The sequence below is a fragment of the Drosophila persimilis genome, unplaced genomic scaffold (assembly GCF_003286085.1).
Source record: "Drosophila persimilis strain 14011-0111.01,24,50 unplaced genomic scaffold, DperRS2 tig00000520-arrow-pilon, whole genome shotgun sequence".
NCBI lineage: Eukaryota > Metazoa > Arthropoda > Insecta > Diptera > Drosophilidae > Drosophila > Drosophila persimilis.
In genome coordinates, this window is record NW_020825317.1 from 3,437,197 (window position 1) to 3,458,348 (window position 21,152).

The window sequence follows — 21,152 nt, forward strand, 5'->3', positions numbered from 1 at the left end:
TGTGCATCCTCAAAATGCTGATTAAAAAGCCATATATGGTGCATAATCTTTTGAATTAGTATTCTAGAGTTCCACGTTTTTCATTTGATTATTGCAATTTCTTCAAAAGATTTTCGCTTTTTCAGTGAATTAATCAATCCTGATTTGTTTGTACCTGGTCAGGCGCTGCCGGACCACCAACAATAGTCGATATTCTCTGAAATTTTCCCGCCATCGATAATACATTTTCGATTTTATCTTTGACTTGACAACAGCTGATTAACCCGGCATTTTTTGTGCGAATTGTGAAATATTTTTGAAGCCATGTCCGAGACTGCCGCGGAAAAAACCGCTGATGCGGATGCAGATGCTGGCAAAGAGCTGTCTCAGGAGACGAATACAAGCAAACTGCTGGAGACAGACGAGGCCGTGCGAGAGGATGACGAGCTGGCCAACATTGTGACCGCTGAGGAGTATTTGATGAGCAAAGATATTGTTCTGCTGGAGTATGAGAAGCAAATGTTTCTCGATCTGGTCCATGCAGACGGCCTGCTGGTGTGTGCCAAGTAAGTGTCCATCAGTTGGGGTTGCCCACACTCAAGTAACACCATGAATTATCCGCCCGAAACAAGGGGCCTGAGCTATGAGCGCGCCTTGGTTCACATTTTAAAGGCGTACAGCGATGCTGGAAACCTTATTCTGATCATCAATGGCTCCGACTGGGAAGAGCAGTACTATAAATCGAAAATGGAGGCCAAGTACGTGCACGAGGTGGCCAATACGGCAACGGAAAGGTGAAAAATAACCAGTCCTTTCATATTTCCCTCTCACTCAGATCCATGTTTGTTCCGCAGGGAGCGTGTTTATCTGGAGGGAGGCCTTCAGTTCATCAGCACCCGCATCCTGGTGGTTGATTTGCTCAAGCAGCGCATCCCCATCGAGCTGATCACCGGAATAGTGGTGCTGCGAGCCCACACCATCATCGAGAGCTGCCAGGAGGCGTTCGCCCTGCGCCTCTACCGGCAGCGCAACAAGACGGGCTTCGTGAAGGCCTTTTCCAACAGCCCGGAGGCCTTCACCATCGGTTACTCGCACATTGAGCGCACCATGCGCAATCTCTTTGTCAAGCAGCTGTACATCTGGCCCCGCTTCCATGCAACAGTACGCGGCGCCCTCAAACCGTGGCAGGCGCAGACTATCGAGCTGCATGTCCCCCTCAGCCAACATATGACCTCCATCCAGACGCACATCCTGGACATAATGAACTTTCTGGTGCGCGAGATCAAGCGGATTAATCGGAACGTAGACATGGAGGCCGTCACCGTTGAAAATTGTGTCACCAAGAAGTTCCACAAAATCCTACAGGCGCAGCTGGACTGCATCTGGCATCAGCTTAACTCACAGACGAAGCTGATTGTCGCCGACCTCAAGATCCTGCGTAGTCTGATGATGTGAGTACTTTTCGGCAAATCCTGGCGGGAAGTGGCTTTCATTTGCGATCACACTCCCAGATCCACCATGTATCACGACGCTGTGAGCGCCTATGCCCTGATGAAGCGCTACCGCAGCACGGAGTATGCTCTGAGCAACTCGGGATGGACCCTCCTCGATGCCGCCGAACAGGTCTTCAAGCTCTCCAAGCAGCGCGTCTACAATGGCCAGCAGGGTGAGTCGTCCAGTTATTTAATGGCATCCCCAAAATTACTTTTAATTAAACAGAATTTGAGCCTGAGCCCTGCCCCAAGTGGCAGGCACTGACCGAGCTGCTCACGCAAGACATATCTCACAAAAGCCATGGACAAGAGCAACCCAAGGTGCTGATACTCTGCCAGGATGCGCGCACCTGTTACCAGCTGAAGCAATACCTCACACAGGGCGGGCCTCGTTTCCTGCTGCAGCAGGCCTTGCACCACGAGGTGCCCGTGGGCAATCTGAGCGATAGCTATGCCCGCGAAAGTCAGTCCATTGCGGCCGGAACAGCAGCAGCTACCTCTAAAGTAGACCACCCCAATTCAGGAGCCGCTGCGGTAGAGGCCTCCCAGCCTGCTGCTGCTGGGATCGATGAGCTTGCGCAGCTGCTAAGCGAAACGGATGCGGAAGCGCAGCATTTTGAGGAGAGCTACATGCTGACGATGAGCCAGCCCTCTCTGTCGCAGGAAAAGCAACTAAAGGCGGATCCGAATACATCAATTTTCGAAACGATACCTGAACTCGAACAATTCGATGTGACGGCTGCCCTCGAGGCGGCGGCCCACCGCAAGCAGCCCTACGTCTGTCTGCAGACCTTCAAGACAGAGCGCGAGGGCTCCATGGCACTGGAGCATATACTGGAGAAGCTCCAGCCGCACCATGTGGTTATGTACAACACCAATGTGACGGCCATACGCCAGTTGGAAGTGTTCGAGGCGCGTCGCTGCCTGCCACCCGCCGAACGGATGAAGGTCTACTTTCTGATCCATGCACGGACAGTCGAGGAGCAGTCATATCTGACAAGCCTAAGGCGAGAGAAGGCCGCGTTCGAGCTAATCATCGAAACCAAGAGCGTGAGTAAAACACAAAATGAGAAAAGCCACAGATCCCTAAAGGACTAGCCCAAAAATGTTACAACTTTTGATTGGATACTTAATTTTTTTTACGTAGTCATACCAGAGGCTAAGGAAATTAATTCAAGTAATGTTGGATTTTTAAATGTCCCACTTTTCCCAGGGATTGCTGCCATCTAAAGGTCGCAGATTAAAGTCCACCCAATCGTACAAGCGTACACATTGCAAGTGGAAACGAGCGGGAACGTTGTGAGCTGCGGCTAGGGCCGCGGCTCTACATTTATACCCGATACTCAGTGAGTATGCCTCATCTCCGCAAGAGGATGCACTCTGCACGTTAACGAGTGAGTGAGAGAATGAGTAAGATCGGGGAAGGCGTTGCGTAGCCACTGCAATTTCATTTGTTCCTTCTGGCTATAATAATGATCCGATCTAAGCCAAATTCGGAAATCTGGTAGTTATGGGTATCAATGCACAACATTTACCAGGACTTTTCATCAATATATTGCCTCAAATTTCACTGAAACCTGAGTTTGAATTGATCGCCACGAAAGACAACTTATATTTTTGTCCCGTGTTGACGTGTAGTTGCCCAAAATCGACCTTAGCTCCAGGTTTATGGCTAAGCAAGATCATCCTTATAATGGAAGAATAATTTTGCAAATCTTTCTTCTAGTATCGGAGTATATTATATTTGTGGTGAAAGCGGATGTGGGTAACGCCCAGATGGAAGCGTTTCCCCCCTTATAAAATTATATGTATGTAACTGCGAAATATCGTCAGAAAAAAGTAAAATGTTTAACAGATCTTTTGGCCTGGTATTGGTAGGGCTATGGATTGTGTTATTGTAAGATTTGTGAATGGATCTGTATTTTGGTATTTGCCAGACTTAACAGCTGTAGAATTCATAAGTTTAATATCCACGATCTGTGGCGTGTTTACTTAATTAATGAATTGTAAGATACAAGGATGTCCAATAAGTTGTGCGGTTTGATAAGAGAGGGCGTTGCGACTAGCCTAATTTGCATATTTCATATGAACGTACATATGTGAAGTTTCATTTCAATCTGTCATTTCATTTTTTTTAAATCATTTAGCAAAATTAAATTAAATTTTAAAAGCAAAGAAAATTTATGAATATTGAAGGTTTATAAAGACTCTTTGCCTTCAATTAATTTAACTTAATTTAATTTAATTAATTTAATTTAATTAAACAAGCCTTAAAGACTACGCACGTTAAGTACGTACAAAATCAGCAACAACACCAGAAATTGTAGAAAAAATACAGGATATCGTATTGAAGAATTATCGAGTGACTGAAAGAGATTTAGTAGAAGCCCTTGGCAGCTCATTGGGCAGTGTAAGAAAAATTTTGGCTGTATCCTTTTAGACCAGCTGAACAAATTATTTTTCATCGGGACAATCCACCGTGTCACAAAATCATTTTGACAATGGCTTAAATCTATAAATTAAAGTTTGAAATGCTGGAGCATTCCTCGTATTGACCAGACTTGGCTCCTAGCGACTTTTATCTGTTTCCAAACCTAAATAAAATTCCTGCTTGGAAAGCGGTTTTCATCAACTGATGAGGTCATAACAGATGTGGAAGCGTATTTTCATAAATTCATAAATTGGAATCTCGTTGGAACTTAGGCTTACTGTATGGGCTTACTGAATAACAAAGTGTATTTCGAACCATTAAATTGTGTTATTCTTATTGACAACAAATTTTTGAACATACTATTTTTTTTCGGATACAAAATGAAATAAATAATAACATTTGGTGCTCAAATTTAGCTTAATTACACGCACTGCAGTTGTATTTTTTTTTTTAATTAGGGTATTAGTAAAAATTAGGGTGATTCATGATTCGTTGTTTCCGGCTTTTAGTATTATGTGTATTTTGAAAATATTTTGAGCTTTTTCCTGTAATTTTAATACAGTTGCGATCTTCGGATTCTGAGCTATGTATTGTTTCCGAGTCGTCGTCTTGGCTCGTAAAGAAGTTAATTAATCCCCAGAGAAATCTTCATCAGCGACCCTCAAAAACCCCCCGGTCACGAGTTTCAAGCAAATCCTATGAATTTTTCAAATGAGTTTCCACATTGATTTTTTGAGGTTTTGGAAAAAAAACCTGACGTTCAGGGCCCCAAAATACATAAGGATATGATACTCTGGTCAGTCGCGCACGGCACTTTTTATTTTTGTGGGAATGTGTTGTATAAGTTAAATATTTCAAAACATGGAAATCTACATTCATGTATGTACATATGTATATTGTAGTAAATAATTTGTTTATTATATTTCCTTGCGCTCTGACCTCAATTTCAATTTCTGTTCTCCATTTTCGATTGCTTACGTTTTCATTAATAATGCAAAATTCTGCACCCGTGTGAATTACAATTATTAGCGTTCGAACTTGGGGTTTGATTTTTATTTTGGTTTGATTTTATTTTGGGTCTTGCATTTAAAAATGTACATTCAATTCATGCATGTCCACTGGGTCTACAGTTGCCTTGTTTTGTACCGAAGCTTGGCCATTTTTAATATTTGCTGACATTCTTGTACTCAACCTTGCTGTAGCTTCTTTTAGATATTTTTGATGGCATTGGTTTTTCAAATTTGTATTCCCGTATAATCTGTATTCCCCGTATAACGAAGCTAATATGTTATATATTACCAAGTTTGAAAGTAGTTTGATCCTTGGGAGACTCATCTTGTGGTACAAGTGCAAGCTGTTCTTTCTGTTCTGTTCTGCCCATCGTCAATAAAATGTGTCCTATAACTTCATTTACTGTTTCTGGTCTTAGGAATGGCCCCATAAACTGTATAGTTTTGTTTCCGAGCTTCTTCAAGTATTTGATATATTTTAAACTGCCGGCTTTTCATATTAGCTTTACATTTGGAGTTTGATGCAGACGAAAGGCCAACGATAAAGCTTGCATGCATACCTAAGTCAAGCTTACGTAGATGCTCTTAAGTTTCTGGCCTAACTATGAAAAAACGAACGGGCCTAAAGCAATATTCTCCAAGAAGACGGATACCCATTTTACACTTAGTCACACAGAAGGTGTAGAAAAACTTTGACCACTCAGTTTTTGTTTAATAGCTGGAAAAAAAGATCCCATTAGAAGTAATGAAATATCTGAAAGGCAGATGGCGGCATGATTCGATAATTTGAGTGGTTACAAAATCTTTTGAGAGGGCTGATGTGTAAGAGCTCGGAATATGGTATTACAGTACAATCCGTATTTGCAGGTTAGTTTTCTAAATTCTCAAAAAACTCATACTTTTCTCTATCGAAAGAGTTTTAACATTACCATTTGTTGTTGATCATGGGAAGGCGCTAGGCCAAACAGTAGAGTTATCGCAGAAAATACAAAAATGTTTAGTGCACATGAATATTGGATCCCAATAAGGCCAAAAAAGCAGCCCTCGTAGATCCTTTATTTTTTTATTTTTATTTCCACTAAACTGTGTACATTTCTTTACAGAAAATGGTTGTGCCAGAGTATCAGGACGGCAAGACGGACGAGGCTTTTGTGTTGTACAAGAGCTACGATGACGAGCCAGGGGACAATGCCCAGAGTCGGCAAGCCGGCGGTCAGAAACAGCCTCAGAGGCAGAAGGAGACGCCCAAGGTGATTGTGGACATGCGAGAGTTCCGATCGGACCTGCCATGCCTCATCCACAAGCGGGGGCTAGAGGTACTGCCCCTGACCATTTCCATCGGGGACTATATACTGACGCCGGAGGTGTGCGTGGAGCGCAAGTCAATCTCAGATCTGATTGGGTCCCTCAACTCGGGGCGGCTGTACAATCAGTGCGTCCAGATGCAGCGTCACTATGCCAAGCCCATACTGCTCATTGAATTCGACCAGAACAAGCCCTTCCACCTGCAGGGCAAGTTCATGTTATCGCAGCAGACGGCGGCCACCAATGCGGACATTGTGCAAAAGCTGCAGCTGCTCACACTGCACTTTCCCCGGCTGCGTCTCATCTGGTCGCCCAGTCCGTACGCTACGGCCCAGCTGTTTGAGGAGCTGAAGCTGGGCAAGCCGGAGCCGGACCCCTGCCAGGCCGTGGCTCTGGGCAGCGAGGAACCCGTGGCCGGCGAGCAGCTGCAGTATAACAGCGGCATACACGACTTCCTGCTCCGTCTGCCCGGCGTCCACACGCGCAACGTGCACGGCCTGCTACGGAAGGGCGGCAGCCTGCGCCAACTGCTTCTGCGCACCCAGACGGAGCTGTCCGAGATGCTGCAGTCGCAGGAGTGCGGCAAGCTGCTCTACGACATTCTTCATGTAGCCCATCTGCCCGAGAAGGACGAGGTGGCCGGCTCCACGGCCCTTCTGGCTGCTGGCAAACAGTTTGGTGCCGGCTCGCACAATCGGTTCAGGAAGGCCGCCGTGGAGTCGCGTCGGGGTAGACGCTGAACAGGAAACAGGGGCAGGGACCGAGAAACAGGAGGCAACAGGAGTGCGGCCAGGCAAACAGTGCAGAACAAAGTCACGGCGCAAAATTAAGGAAATTTTTAAACGTTGCAATTAAATCGGCAGCAAGAGCAGTGGGAGAAACAAGAGCAGGAGCAGGTAGATGTCTGGCCAACGCAGACAACGTTGACAATCGGGGACAGTGATGACCACTGGGAATGCCAACGGCCACCGACTACTGCAGCAGTTTGCAGATGGGCATCAGGGATGGCCCGTCGCATAAAAATCAATTTTCAATACATTTTTAATTGCCTGCACCTGACGAAAGAGAGAGAGAGAGAGCAACTCCCGCCGGTCTCCGAAAAATCGACTGAAAAGGAAGAGGAGGAGGACGAACAGCAGCAGCCGAAGGGACGAACCCTTTGATATACATAGCAGCTATGACCCTCTGTTGCCAGGCAGCCTCCAGTAAAAAATAGCGCACAACTGTTGGATATAATAAATAAATGTATAAATAAGGCTATAAAAACAGATTGAGGTTATGTTTTATAAGAGGCATTTGTACTGTTTCTATGAAGAAAATTCTGAAAAAGCAGAAAGCAGATTGGTCATATAAGATAGTATGGATTTATAATATATATACTATCAGTACTTTATCTTCAAATGTATTCTGAATTAAAAAGGCACCAAGCCCAGAACTGATGAAAACTCTTGTAAGCTTTTCTCTTAAAAATTTATTTCTGCGTAAAAAGTAAACAATTAGAGAAGAAGTATACGAGCAATCGATGGGAAGTCCAAACCAATTACGTGTAGGCTTGAAAAGTATCTACTTTAGGTTCATATTATTATTATAGATATGTAAAACAGTCAATTTGTGTTTTTGGAAAAGGGCTCTCCTAGACATAACTCATCACTACATAGTGATAGAAAATTATAAAACATCAAGAAACCAATGACAAATGCTTCAAATAATAGCATATGCCATAATGAAGATTTCGCAAAATGTACTGGCCCCCAGTATGTTGTTTGAGCCTATAGCTAAGGGATATTAGTTCATTTACTTAAAGTTTAATTTTCTAGTTCCAAATGTTAGTTTATGAATCGATAATCTTTGCAGCAGATAAACAAAATAAATACTTTAATATTAACGTTCTTTAAATATTTTAGCTATTATATTAGGTACTGTTAAGCTACTGAGGCGATGATTTGTATACCCGCTATTCAAAACAAGTACAGTGGTATATTAGTTTTAGCGGAAAATTGATGTGTGTAACGCAGACAAGAAAGCGTTTCCGACCCCTTGAATTAAATATATTCTTCATCAGCATCAATAGCGGAGTCGATTGAGCCAGGACTCACACGCATCCTTCTGAACGTTAGTTCATAAACTAAAACACATCCACCTTCACCACAAATCTAACATACCCCTACTCATACCATATACGCATTTTGGGTATCGTGTATAAAAATTCAATTTACTTTTAGTTTTCTTACCAAGAGCAGATAACGAAAATGCTTAAAATCGTTCAATAACACCAGTGACTTAATTTGATTTAATTTAATTTTTACCAGATCAAAAATGACCATCCAAAAAAAATGTAAGTTTCGAATTAAATAAAGAGGGTTCTCCGCTTGAATTTTGTATTTCAATTTGTGCCAAGACTGGTACCTTTTAATATATAAACTTTTGGCAGCCATGCAGTCGAAAACATTCGAGCTATTTCATAACAGAGAAGCACGATAGCTATTAGTTTACTGTTTTGACCAGTAGATTACAATGTGGTACAGCGGGTAGTGAACAAAAATAACGAACAATAATAGGATTTACTCTACTTCTGCACCACTGACTATGTATTACTGGGTTATATCGGGCTGCGTAACCCAACAATGACTATTTATTATACCCGATACTCAAAATGAATATTGGGGTATATTAGATTTGTGGTAAAAGTGGATGTGTGTAACGTCCAGAAAGAATCGTTTCCGACCCCATAAAGTAATATTTATTCTTGATCAGCATCAATAGCCGAGTCGATTGAGCCCTGTCTGTCTGTCCGTCCGTCCGTCTCTCCGTCCGTCCGTCTGTCCGTCCCCTTCAGCGCCTAGTGCTCAAAGACTATAAGAGCTAGAGCAACGATGTTTTGGATCCAGAATTCTGTTATATGTCACTGCTACAAAAATATTTCAAAACTTCGCCCCGCCCACTTCCGCCCCCACAAAAGGCGAAAATCTGTGGCATCCACAATTTCGATGATACAAAAAAAATAAAAACGCAGAATCGTAGAAGATGACTATATTTTCCAGAGTGCAAAATCTGAACCAGATCGTATAATTATTACAGCCAGAATCACGAAAACAATTTCACTCTTTCTCGCTCTGTCTCACTCTAACACACAGGTTTCATGGTCGGTTTTGCCAATTGCAAAATATGAGTTCAAGGATCTCAGAACCTATAAAAGCCAGAGCAACCAAATTTGGTATCCACACTCCTGTGATATCGGACCTTGACCGTTTCCTGTCCAAATTTCGCCACACCCCCTTCCGCCCCCGCAAAGGACGAAAATCTGAGGCAACCACAAATCTCAGAGACTATTAAGGCTAGAGTAACCAAATTTGGTGCACACACTCCTTTAAGATGTCACTATAAAACGTATATCTCAGAATTTCGCCCCACCCCCATCCGCCCCCACAAAGGACGAAAATCTGTTGCATCCACAATATTGCAGATTCGAGAAAACTAAAAACGCAGAATCATAGATAATGACCATATCTATTAGATTGCTGAATCTGGATCAGATCAGACCATTTTTTTATCCAAAAGGAACAAATCAATTTGCAGTGGCTACGCAGCGCCCGACGTCACGCTCAGACTGATTTTCTGTCTCTCTCGCACGCACTCTTTGTCGTGTCGTTAAATATTAGCGGCGTCTGCCGGAGGAGAGCCATACTGACTTAGTATCGGGTATAACTGTAGAGTTGCGGTGTCCGCAGCAACTCACAACGTTCCCCCTCGTTTTTATTATTATTATGGAAAGTGGTTCGGGTGTGGTCAGCGCTTTGTTTTTAGCTCATAGCTTGTGACCATAACATAAAACCTATACCTATTGCCGCCTTGGATTCTTTTTTCGCTTCCTTGGCCGTTTTTGTTTTCTTCACGCTGCTGTGCTTTATTTTTTAGTTAGCACGTTTGCTTTGATTGGCTTACGTCCGTGAGTAAATGGTTTATTTGGGGTGACACTATGCAAGGACCGATTTGATCTAAAATGGAAGCTGAAGAGAGGAAACTGAAGAAGTAGATGGCTCTGACTTCATTGGGGCTTCTTTGACGTGGCAAAGTCGGATCTGGATATACCACGATTGGGTGACGCTCGTCCTCGTCCATTTCATTCTCGCTGGCAGCCATTGAGTATGAAAGCTCAACGGTTTCAACATAGTCACCTTTGAAGCAATTACAGTGGGCTTAAGAACTAATAGTATATGTACGAGTGTAGTGTCACTAGAAGATAGCACTGCTACATTATTTTGATGTATTTGTCAAAAAAAGTGGTGGCCACACCCGAATTCGGAAGTGATTTTAAAACTTTCCGAAAAAATTGAGGTTACGTACATTGTGTTGGCTATCGGTATTGAATCACAAAATATAATAACTTTACTGTCAAAATATTCATAGAACTTACCTTTTCTAATGATTCACATCGAATTATAGAACTTTACAATTTACGCATCTGAAAAAATTTGTTTTTCGCATAAATAAGCAGAGATTTTGATCTCTTTAGTATTTGAACAAAAATAATTTTTAGTTAAAATACACACTTGACAATTGTTAGATATATCTCTTGTCTGCAAAAACTTAAGTAGGGGTGGCCACAATTTTTCCATTATTTTTATTTTTTTTTTTATTTTTATTTTTTTTTAAAGGATGTATTGCAGTATATGTACATACATGTATATATAAATATATGTAGGGTTAGGTCTATGATTATGTGCCCAATATATTTGGGATTTTAATCAAATTTAGCACTTTGCTGGGTATCATTTCCTAAACCCTGTGAGGGGGTCGCAGTTGCTCCCACAAAATGTTGAGATCTCCTTAAATATAGTGCGGGGCATTCTCTTTGTCGTCCTATTTAGCGATAATTTCCGATCTAAGTCCGATCAAAGCGGTGTCGATTCATGGTTTATTTTATCTTTTCTTGGCGAGGAAATTAGCCTTTTCGTTTGCCTCTCAGCCCGGTAAACACCCTAGCGTTACGGTTTTGTGTGCACCAAGCTGTTTGAGATGACAGGTTGACAGGTTTATTGCAGTTTTTTTCTAAGAAATACACATAACATTTATATCGAATAAACAAAGTTTACCCATTTACAGGGAAACCTCACTACACAGAACTCTAGCTGGGTCAATCCTAATTGCCACTGCAGAGAATTCTGCTGAAAATGCGATCGTTCCTCAGAGGGAAAAAAACACTGGGCCAATTGCTGATCATCACTATTGCCCAACCACATACCAAACAATAATATAATATTAAGTCCATATTATTCCAATTATATTGTGGCGTATTCTTTCACACTCAGCACTTTTTTTTCCCTCTTATAATCTCTATAAATGGAGATTTTGTTGAATAATGTTAGTATCATCTTCCATCGCAATTATTAGAGGCTGTCACCATGTCTTTAGACCATAATTTGAACAGCGTAGGATACCCTACCCGCAGTCCAACTGGCTCAATTTCTAATGGTGACGACACAATTGTGCACGGCTTATGTATCGTATCAAACCAGCCTCCTATTAAAGTGTTATTTAACGTAGCAAAGGGAGATAACTATTGATGATTTGGGGCTTATTAGAAAGCCCAACGTTACTTTGAAGCACCTTTAAATAATATATCCATTTAGCATCCAAGTAGTCGTATATGATCTAACAGTCAGTCCGTCTGTCAGAGTATACATATCACCAGAGCCTGTCCTTGCAAACAATACAAAATACCAAAAACATATCTGTTCCGGAACCCAATACTAAATTCAAAATTTTCCGCACTTTCTTTCGATAGCAGGAAGTACAATGGCCGCCAATGAACAGCAGGAGGATGAGTCGAGGCCCAGCACCAGCCGCGGAACGGGCGCTCGGGAGAGTGCATCGGAAAAGGACGCTTCGATGCTGATGGTCCTGGATGTCCTGATGGAGCTGCGCCGCGGATACGTCTCCCTCGCACGGCTGATGAGATCCGAGCAGGAGCGAGAGCTGGCCCACACCGCACTGCTGGCCATCGACGAGGACATCGAGCGGGTGCACGAGAACCGCTTCATGAGCCCCGAGCACCGCACCAACCAGATGGAGGTCTTCAGCGAGAGTGTGCGCCGCTCTCGAACCCATGCGCGCCTTATCCGCAACATGGTGCACCAGACGCGACTACGCTACGAGGCGACCATGTTCGAGAGCCAAGTCAGTGGGCTGCCCGATGCCGGCGGGGATGATGGCGGCCTCGCCCGTCGCATGTCCACGAACGGTCTGATGGGGCCATCAAGGGGGGCCCCGCAACTGGATCATGATGTGGTGCAATTGGCGCGACAGGAGGAGGAGCTTCAATGGCTGCGACGACTTTCCATCCTTTTCCTGCGGGAGCTCAATCTTCATGTGGCCGAGGATGTGGTCTGGCCGCCAGAGCCAAGGCATAACTTGCACTGGCCTCCTGCTGGACAGGGAGAGCAGCATATGCTGCGTCAGGAAGATCCCCAAGAGGGGGGCCAGGATGAGAACCAGCACCGGTAGCGGCCGCGACAGAAGCATCCACAAAGAGCCCTACCTCTTGTATTAGAATGTGAAATACAGAGCATACCGAATAATCTGAATAAAACCACGATTGGCTAGCCAAATACATATTGAAGAATATACATAGAAAAGAGCACACTCTAGGGAGCACACTCCCATCAGCATCCTCATCTTCATCCCCATCCCTACCCAATAAAGAGTCATCGCATAATTTCAAAAACCGCAATTGGATGCCAATTGAATAGACCACTAAGCGAGGTAATTGGCATTCGGAATGGAATGGAATGAAGTGGAAAGGAATGGCACAGGGTCGCATTAAATGGTATGCTATGGGGATTGGATTGTATGGGTATGAGTGTTCAATGGAATGCGGTATGGTGGATGGGGTCCATTTTGTTTGGCTTGTAATGCCCTTACTCTACTCTAATTTTGGTTTAGGGAAAAGTTTGACTTTTTGGGACTGCTTGTCATCGGTATATACCGTCGTTTTTTGATCGAATAAGAGCTACCCTCTGTTGCCTTTTTAGAAGTTATTTCTTGGCTTCAATCATGGCTTTACACTTGTATACAGTGGCCCATAAAGTATCTTCTCTAAGGAAGGGCTTTGGCTACAGGAGGTTTCTATAGCTTCTGGTGTGGTATCAATAGGAATTATTATGAGTTTGAAAAAACGACATATACATATACCTTCAGATTCTGATATAATAGATGGAAGGATAGCTGACTTATGTTTAGTCTAGTCCGGAGACTATAGAAAATATTGGTCTACATTTTTAATTCACAGCTCTTCCTTTATCCTTGTGGCTTTTTTTTTCTCTAGTATTATTGAAAGCCCGGATACGGAGGGAGAGTCTGCACATTGTGTCTTTTGGCAGTTCAATGCCGGTTTTTAGGGTACCACGCTCATCGGTATTGCCAGACTTCACAGAAATCTCTTTTCATGTTTTGTTTGGTGCCGGTTTTTGCTGCTGTCCGGCTGCTATTCGACTGATGTCTGGCTGCTGACCGGCTCATTGAGCAAAGCGCGCTTAGAGCGTGTTTCTGCTTGTTTGCATTATCTCTCTGGTCCTTTTATTTGGCCCTTTGCGAGGCGAGTGTGTGGGTCGCATTCTTTTCAGTGTAAGTGAATCCAAAACTTTGATGATGGGGAAAACTTTCGGGGTACACTGGACTCTGGCGCTCACTGGCTTTGCGGCCTTCGATCCGGTGTGTCAAAGCATTTTTGCCAATTGGCTGCGCTTTGTGCCGTTGAATCGGGATGCCAGCGGCCCCAGATCACGGGGAATGCCCGTGGGCCACAGGCACAGACCCGGGAAAGGGGAGCAGAGGGCACAGTTAAAACTCTATTACAAGGCCTCGCTCCCGATTTCTTTGCCGGTATTATGCGCCAATTTTTGTGCGCCCTGGGGGCCGTTGACTTCCGCTCCATTCGGAGTCGTTCCCTTCCCTGTTTTCTTTCCCGACTTTTCCGTTTCTCTTTCGTTTCATTCCGCTCGTCCAGTGTCAGATTCGACCCCAACAAACGCTTCAATCAAGTAACGGACAATGGGGAAATGCCATCGCCATCTGCATCCATCTTTAATATAATGCCCTTTGTTCCCAACATTTTTGTTGGTTCATCATCTTTCTTAGATCCAGAGACTGACAGGATTGGATCTGATGATTGTTTTGAAAGCGGAAATTTTTGAAGAACAGAAAAAAAAATCCTTATGTTGTTTTATTATTTCAATATTGGGGCCAAGCCTCGGTCACGAACACCATTTATTTTGCCAGCCGTCTGTTTGTGCGTCCTTGCGGCGGTTGCCTATAAGAATAATAAGAATAACTGTCGGAGCAATAGGAGAAATTGGGAGGAAATAAACTGAGTTCTACAAACTGAGCAAGAGATTCGTTCGAGTAGCAAATTAAATTATCCGAAATTCCTAGAATTCAATTGAACAATGTTAATTCATTCGATGATTATAATTGATCAACATTAATTGAAAACTTTTTGCATACTTCATTGTCGTGATAGCAGGGAAGGAAACAGAGAGGCAGACTGGATTGTTGGCCCAGTTTCGAATCATTCCCACTCTGAAAAGCAAATTAAGAGCCGCCAGCAGCATCGTTAACCGCAGGCATCATTAGGAGGTAACAGACCCTCAGAGACTGGAGCGGGCATTTGAATTATTAGCAGGATATTTCCCGTACGGCTGGCCAAACACATTGATTGGGATTCAGGGGAGAGGTCCATTTCAATACACAATGGACAGACAAAAGTCGCATTTGAATCAAATCAATTATCAAAGAATTTCGGGTCATGGAAATGGACTCCTTCTTCAGTAGAGTAGAGAGAATGTTTTCCCCATGGATTAATATTACCCCCAAAACATTTTTCGCTACATATCGTTATACTTGATACTCAAAAAGAGTATAGGGGTATATTAGATTTGTGTAATGCCCAGAAGGAAGCGTTTCCGACCCCATAAAGTATATATATTTTGGATCAGCTTCAATAGCCAATACGATGGAGCCATTTCTGTCCATCTGTCCGTCAGTCCGTCCGTCTTGTTTGACGCCTAGCTATCAAAAACTATTAAAGTTAGAGCAAAGAATTTTGTATCCGCCCTTTTCGGCCTCCACAAAAGGACAAAAGGACAACAATTGGCATCCAGAATTTTAAAGATACGAGAAAACCAAAAACGACTCATAGAGAATGACCATATTCCAGACTGCAGAATCTGAATAAAATCGCATTATTTTAGCCAAACGGAACAAATGAAATATTAGTGACCTCGTACCATGGCCACGCCGATAAATTATTTTCTGTCTCTCACGAACTCTCTCTCACTTTATAAATGTAGAGTCGCGGCCGTAGCAGCGAATCACAACGTTCCTGCTCGTTTTCTTCTTAAAATGGATCTCTTCGTTGTTAGAGCTTAATGAGATCTGAACACAATTTACACATTCGAAAATGTGTTAGAAAACACTATAGAACACACTATAGAAAACAAACAGATGTTATTGTCAAAGGAAACACTGTTGAAGTAGCATTTTTGAACAGGAGTGAGGGCGAAGACAATGATCGCGGAGTTACGAGTAGTTATGCAACGGTGCAGAAAAATTTCGATAAAGTGTATCCGGACACTTTGAGATGGAGACAAAATACTTGAAATTAAAATGAAACATACAGTTATGGCGAAGATCTATCAATGGTAAGCGTCCGGCTATTGTAGATTGCAATGATAAGGACATGGGCGGGCTGATTTTATAAAATCAACCACCGTTCCAATAAGTGGCATATGCACATCGTCTTTTGGGAGTGTTCAATAGTTGGGTACTACGCCTAAGAGACCACACATGACTAATAAATTTTAAATTAGAAGTTGAATGAACTTCTTCAATGCAAGAATGAGATTTCTTCACGAAAAAGAGGTCACCCACCGCAGTTAACATTTAATTTAAACTCGCTAATTCGTCACCAATATTTTCAAAATCAGCATTTCCAGCTCCAACAACACCAGCTCTATCATATGAAGCTATATCCGACTAATAAGCTCCTACTCCTAAAGTGATGTATGTATGTTCAGAAACCGTCTCGAGATATATGTGTAAAACCATACATATAGATATAACCAGATCGCGTATAGGATTCAATGGGGCTCTTGAATACTAATAAGTGGACAATGAATAGAACAGCATGCTCCCGATCAACCCAATTTTACTTCAGGAAAAGAGTGTGCGTGTAGGTATGTTAATGCCCAATGTTGCAATAGGCACTATTTCGCTAGGGAGCCAGGATATGTGGGACCTCGAAATTTATTTTGTTTATTTTTTGTGGTCATATCAATAATAATAATATGGTCTCAAATATTTTTGTAACCCACCCACCTACTTTCGGTCCTGCAAATGTTAAATATACCTCTCAATGCGACACTCACACACGATCCCAACTAAAGCAATGATGTCGTGCCATAGGCATTTGCGTTGAGGCATGTACTTGATTAGCATTTCGCACTTGCGACGCGAGTCGTCTGCCTGCTGGAATTTCATTAGTCAAAGTCAAAGGCACAACGAGCCATTTGTCAGGCGTGCCATCGATTTTTGATTAATTTCATTAGACCCGAATACAGAGTGCGAGCAAGTTGGACGATTTTAAAAATTTCATGGGCTATTTGGGCTGTGTATGGTAGTTTTGGTTCAGTCCAACAAGTAAAATGCATTGAGGATTTTCTAACAGCTTACAAAAATGCCTGCACTTTCGCACCGAAAAGTACTTAAATGCATAGGATGGGAAAATTTCGTGGAAAATTAACGGAAGGTAGCAGTACAACATTACTCGATTATTAAGGTATCTTTCTTCATAAAATAACTTATGTACCTCCAGGATTATATGTATGTCAGCAATGGGAGATGCTATTTTGGCAATTTTCTTTATATATGTATCGAAAATTCAATGAAAATCCTTATAAATCGTTAGAAATCAGAAGAAATCGCAAGCACAAAGCACTGACAGTAGCAAACAAGTCAAAGGAGAGTCTTCATCTCTGGATTATTCTTCCTACTGTACTTTTGGCTGGCCCACCCACTGCTGCTACTCTTCCATTTCCGCCAAATGTCACGTACAGCCAAAGCCAGCTAGCGACGCATGTCTAAACATGCAACAAACTAAACGAAACCTCCGGCCTGTTCGCCATTTTTGCATATCATTGGAAGCTGAAAGCGCCGCCATATTCTCATAAACGAGGATGCCACAGCATCTTCCTTCCGCTCTACCAACATCTTTGGTTTCACGAGGAGAGAAAGATGATAAATGGCCCTGGCAGTCCCTGGACGTTGACCATCATCTTGTGTAGAAGTAAATCTGCGGCTACTCCAAGTTGAACCTCTTTAAAGCGACTCCTTTGAGGGCTTTATTATTATACCCGATACTCAAAATGAGTATTGGGGTATATTAGATTTGTGGTGAAAATGGATGTGTGTAACGTCCAGAAGGAATCGTTTCCGACCCCATAAAGTATATATATTCTTGATCAGCATCAATAGCCGAGTCGATTGAGCCCTGTCTGTCTGTCCGTCCGTCCGTCTGTCCGTCTGTCCGTCCGTCCGTCTGTCCGTCCCCTTCAGCGCCTAGTGATCAAAGACTATAAGAGCTAGAGCAACGATGTTTAGGATCCAGACTTCTGTGATATGTCACTGCTACAAAAATATTTCAAAACTTCGCCCCGCCCACTTCCGCCCCCACAAAGGACGAAAATCTGTGGCATCCACATTTTCAAAAATACGATAAATCTAAAAACGCAGAATCGTAGAGAATGACTATATCTTTTAGACTGCTGAATCTGAATTGGAAGGTATTATTATTATAGCCAGCATCAAGAAAACAATTTCATTTTTTCTCGCTCTGTCTCTCTCTAACACACACGTAGCATAGGCGTCTTTGCTTAGAGTAAAACATTAGCGCCTAGATCTCAGAGACTATAAAAGCTAGAGTAACCAAATTTAGTATCCGCACTCCTGTTAGATCTCACTATAAAAGGTATATCTCAAAATTTCGCCCCCCCCCCCCCCTTCCGCCCTCTCAAAGAACGAAAATCTGTGGCATCCACAATTTTGAAGATACGAGAAAACTAAAAACGCAGAATCATAGATAATGATCATATCTATCAGATTTGCTGAATCTGAATGAGATCAGATCATTTTTATAGCCAAAAGGAACAAATCAATTTGCAGTGGCTACACAGCGCCCGACGTCACGCTCAGACTGATTTTCTGTCTCTCTCGCACGCACTCTTTGTCGTGTCGTTTAATATTCGCGGCGTCTGCCGGAGGAGAGCCATTCTGACTTAGTATCGGGTATAACTGTAGAGTTGCGGTGTCCGCAGCAACTCACAACGTTCCCCCTCGTTAGAAGTAATTTCTTGGCTTCAATCTTGGCTTTACACCCATAAAGTATCTTCTCTAAGGCAGGGATTTACCTTCAGGAGGTTTCTATATCTTCTGGTGAGGTATCAATTGGAATTATTATGTGTTTAAATAAAAAACGACATATACATATCCTTCAGATTCTGATATAATAGACTGAAGGATAGCTGACTTATGTTAGTCTAGTCCGTAGACTTTAGAAAATATTGGTCTACATTTTTAATTCACAGCTCTTCCTTTATCCTTGTGGCTTTTTTTTCTCTCTAGTATTATTGAAAGCCCGGATACGGAGGGAGAGTCTGCACATTGTGTCTTTTGGCAGTTCAATGCCGGTTTTTAGGGTACCACGCTCATCGGTATTGCCAGACTTCACGGAAATCTCTTTTCATGGTTTGTTTGGTGCCGGTTTTTGCTGCTGTCCGGCTGCTATTCGACTGATGTCTGGCTGCTGACCGGCTCATTGAGCAAAGCGCGCTTAGAGCGTGTTTCTGCTTGTTTGCATTATCTCTCTGGTCCTTTTATTTGGCCCTCTGCGAGGCGAGTGTGTGGGTCGCATTCTTTTCAGTGTAAGTGAATCCAAAACTTTGATGATGGGGAAAACTTTCGGGGTACACTGGACTCTGGCGCTCACTGGCTTTGCGGCCTTCGATCCGGTGTGTCAAAGCATTTTTGCCAATTGGCTGCGCTTTGTGCCGTTGAATCGGGATGGCAGCGGCCCCAGATCACGGGGAATGCCCGTGGGCCACAGGCACAGACCCGGGAAAGGGGAGCAGAGGGCACAGTTAAAACTCTATTACAAGGCCTCGCTCCCGATTTCTTTGCCGGTATTATGCGCCAATTTTTGTGCGCCTGTTCTCTTTCTTGACATGTCAGTTTCTCTTTCGCTTCATTCCGCTCCAGTGTTAGATTCGACCCCCAACGAACGCTTCAATCAAGTAACGGACAAAGGGTAAATGACATCGCCTTCTCCATCCCTATCCACCCAGCCTCTGCTGGTCCAACAATGAAAACATTAATTCTCATTCGGAATGGATCTTTGATATTGTTGTGTAGTACCTGTAGAATACAGAAAAAGTCCGGCTCTGTCGCCGTCGCAGTCAAAACACGTAGTTTGTTTTTATACCTGATACTCAAAATGAGTATTGGGGTATATTAGATTTGTGGTCAAAGTGGATGTGTGTAACGTCCAGAAGGAAGCGTTTCCGACCCCATAAAGTATATATATTCTTGATCAGCATCAATAGCCGATTCGATTGAGCCCTGTCTGCCTGTCCGTCTGGCTGTCTGTACGTCCCTATCAGCGCCTAATGCTCAAAGACTATGCGAGCTAGAGCAACGACATTTTATATCCGGACATCTGCGATATGTCACGTTACAAGTATATTTCAAAACTTAGCCCCGCCCTCTTCCGCCCCCACAAAGTGCGAAAATCTGTGCCATCCACAATTTCAAAGATACGAGAAAAAATCGTAGAGAACGACAATATTTTTTAGAATGCAGAATCTGAATTGGATCGTATCACTATTATAGCCCTGTCTCTCTCTAACACACACGTAGAATAGCCGGCTTTGCTTAGCGCAAAACATTAGCGCCTAGATCTCAGACACTATAAAAGCTAGAGCAATCAAATCTTGTATTCACATTACTTGCCGAATCCGAATCAGATCGGATTATTATAGCCAAAAGTAACAAATCAATTTGCAGTGAAATCAAATTCATAACACAGGGTGTTCATTGCAAGTAGATATGTGGTACATTTATATCTGGGGTATTCTCTATTTAGTTGTTAGATGTATTTTCACATCCAAAATTTTCTCAAAAATGATCGAATCCATAAATATTAGCACATTCAAACAATCGCTATTCATCGAGTTTAAACTAAATTAAATTGTTAACATTCAAAATTTAAGATTCGCAATATTCTCCTCCCAAAGTATTGGCGTTACTCGTGGCAATACTTTTTCATTACATTTAATTTAATCAACTTAACAACTGGACTTTTTTAAATTCCATTTTTAGTCATAGCGTCTAGCTCGACCATCCTGAGATGGATACGTTTCTATTAATTTACCCATTGGCCAGGTATTTCTTTTTAAATTCAATTCAGTAATCAAGACAAAATAACCTTCATTAATTTTAATTTGGTCTTTAGTCTATTTTCTACTACTTCTGCTACTTTTTCTACTTTTCTTTTCTACCACTTTATAAAAGGAGCTGACGATAATATAATTTCCACTTTTTCCAAAACAAGTACGCTATCTTTTGGGATGCTTTCCACATATTCCACATTTAAGTATAATTAATCTCCCTAATTGGGTCCAATCAGAGGGAATTTAAGGTAGGGGCATGCTGTTTATCCATGAATTCTATCTCTCAAAACATTATTTGTAAAGTATGGAGCGAATAGCGAGATGTTCGAGTTATGTTTACGATAAGAGCACGACGAGTATTTTTGATCATTAGCTCGATTCCAGGCTGGGTCAGATTTAAGACGGGGGGGTCGGGTCGCGCAAGAATTCAGTGCTA

The 21,152-nt window shown here is 42.6% G+C and overlaps 1 protein-coding gene across 1 annotated transcript; it reads left to right on the forward strand.

The window, feature by feature from the left end:
- The first annotated feature begins 283 nt into the window (after positions 1-283).
- On the forward strand, positions 284-7,575 carry LOC6596827 (DNA repair endonuclease XPF). The gene is made up of 6 exons (XM_002022027.2): positions 284-545; positions 612-773; positions 834-1,430; positions 1,491-1,645; positions 1,699-2,522; positions 6,017-7,575. The coding sequence occupies exons 1-6, from the start codon at positions 304-306 to the stop codon at positions 6,956-6,958; spliced, it is 2,922 nt and encodes a 973-aa protein (XP_002022063.2). The 5' UTR covers positions 284-303; the 3' UTR covers positions 6,959-7,575.
- Positions 7,576-21,152: the final 13,577 nt, after the last annotated feature.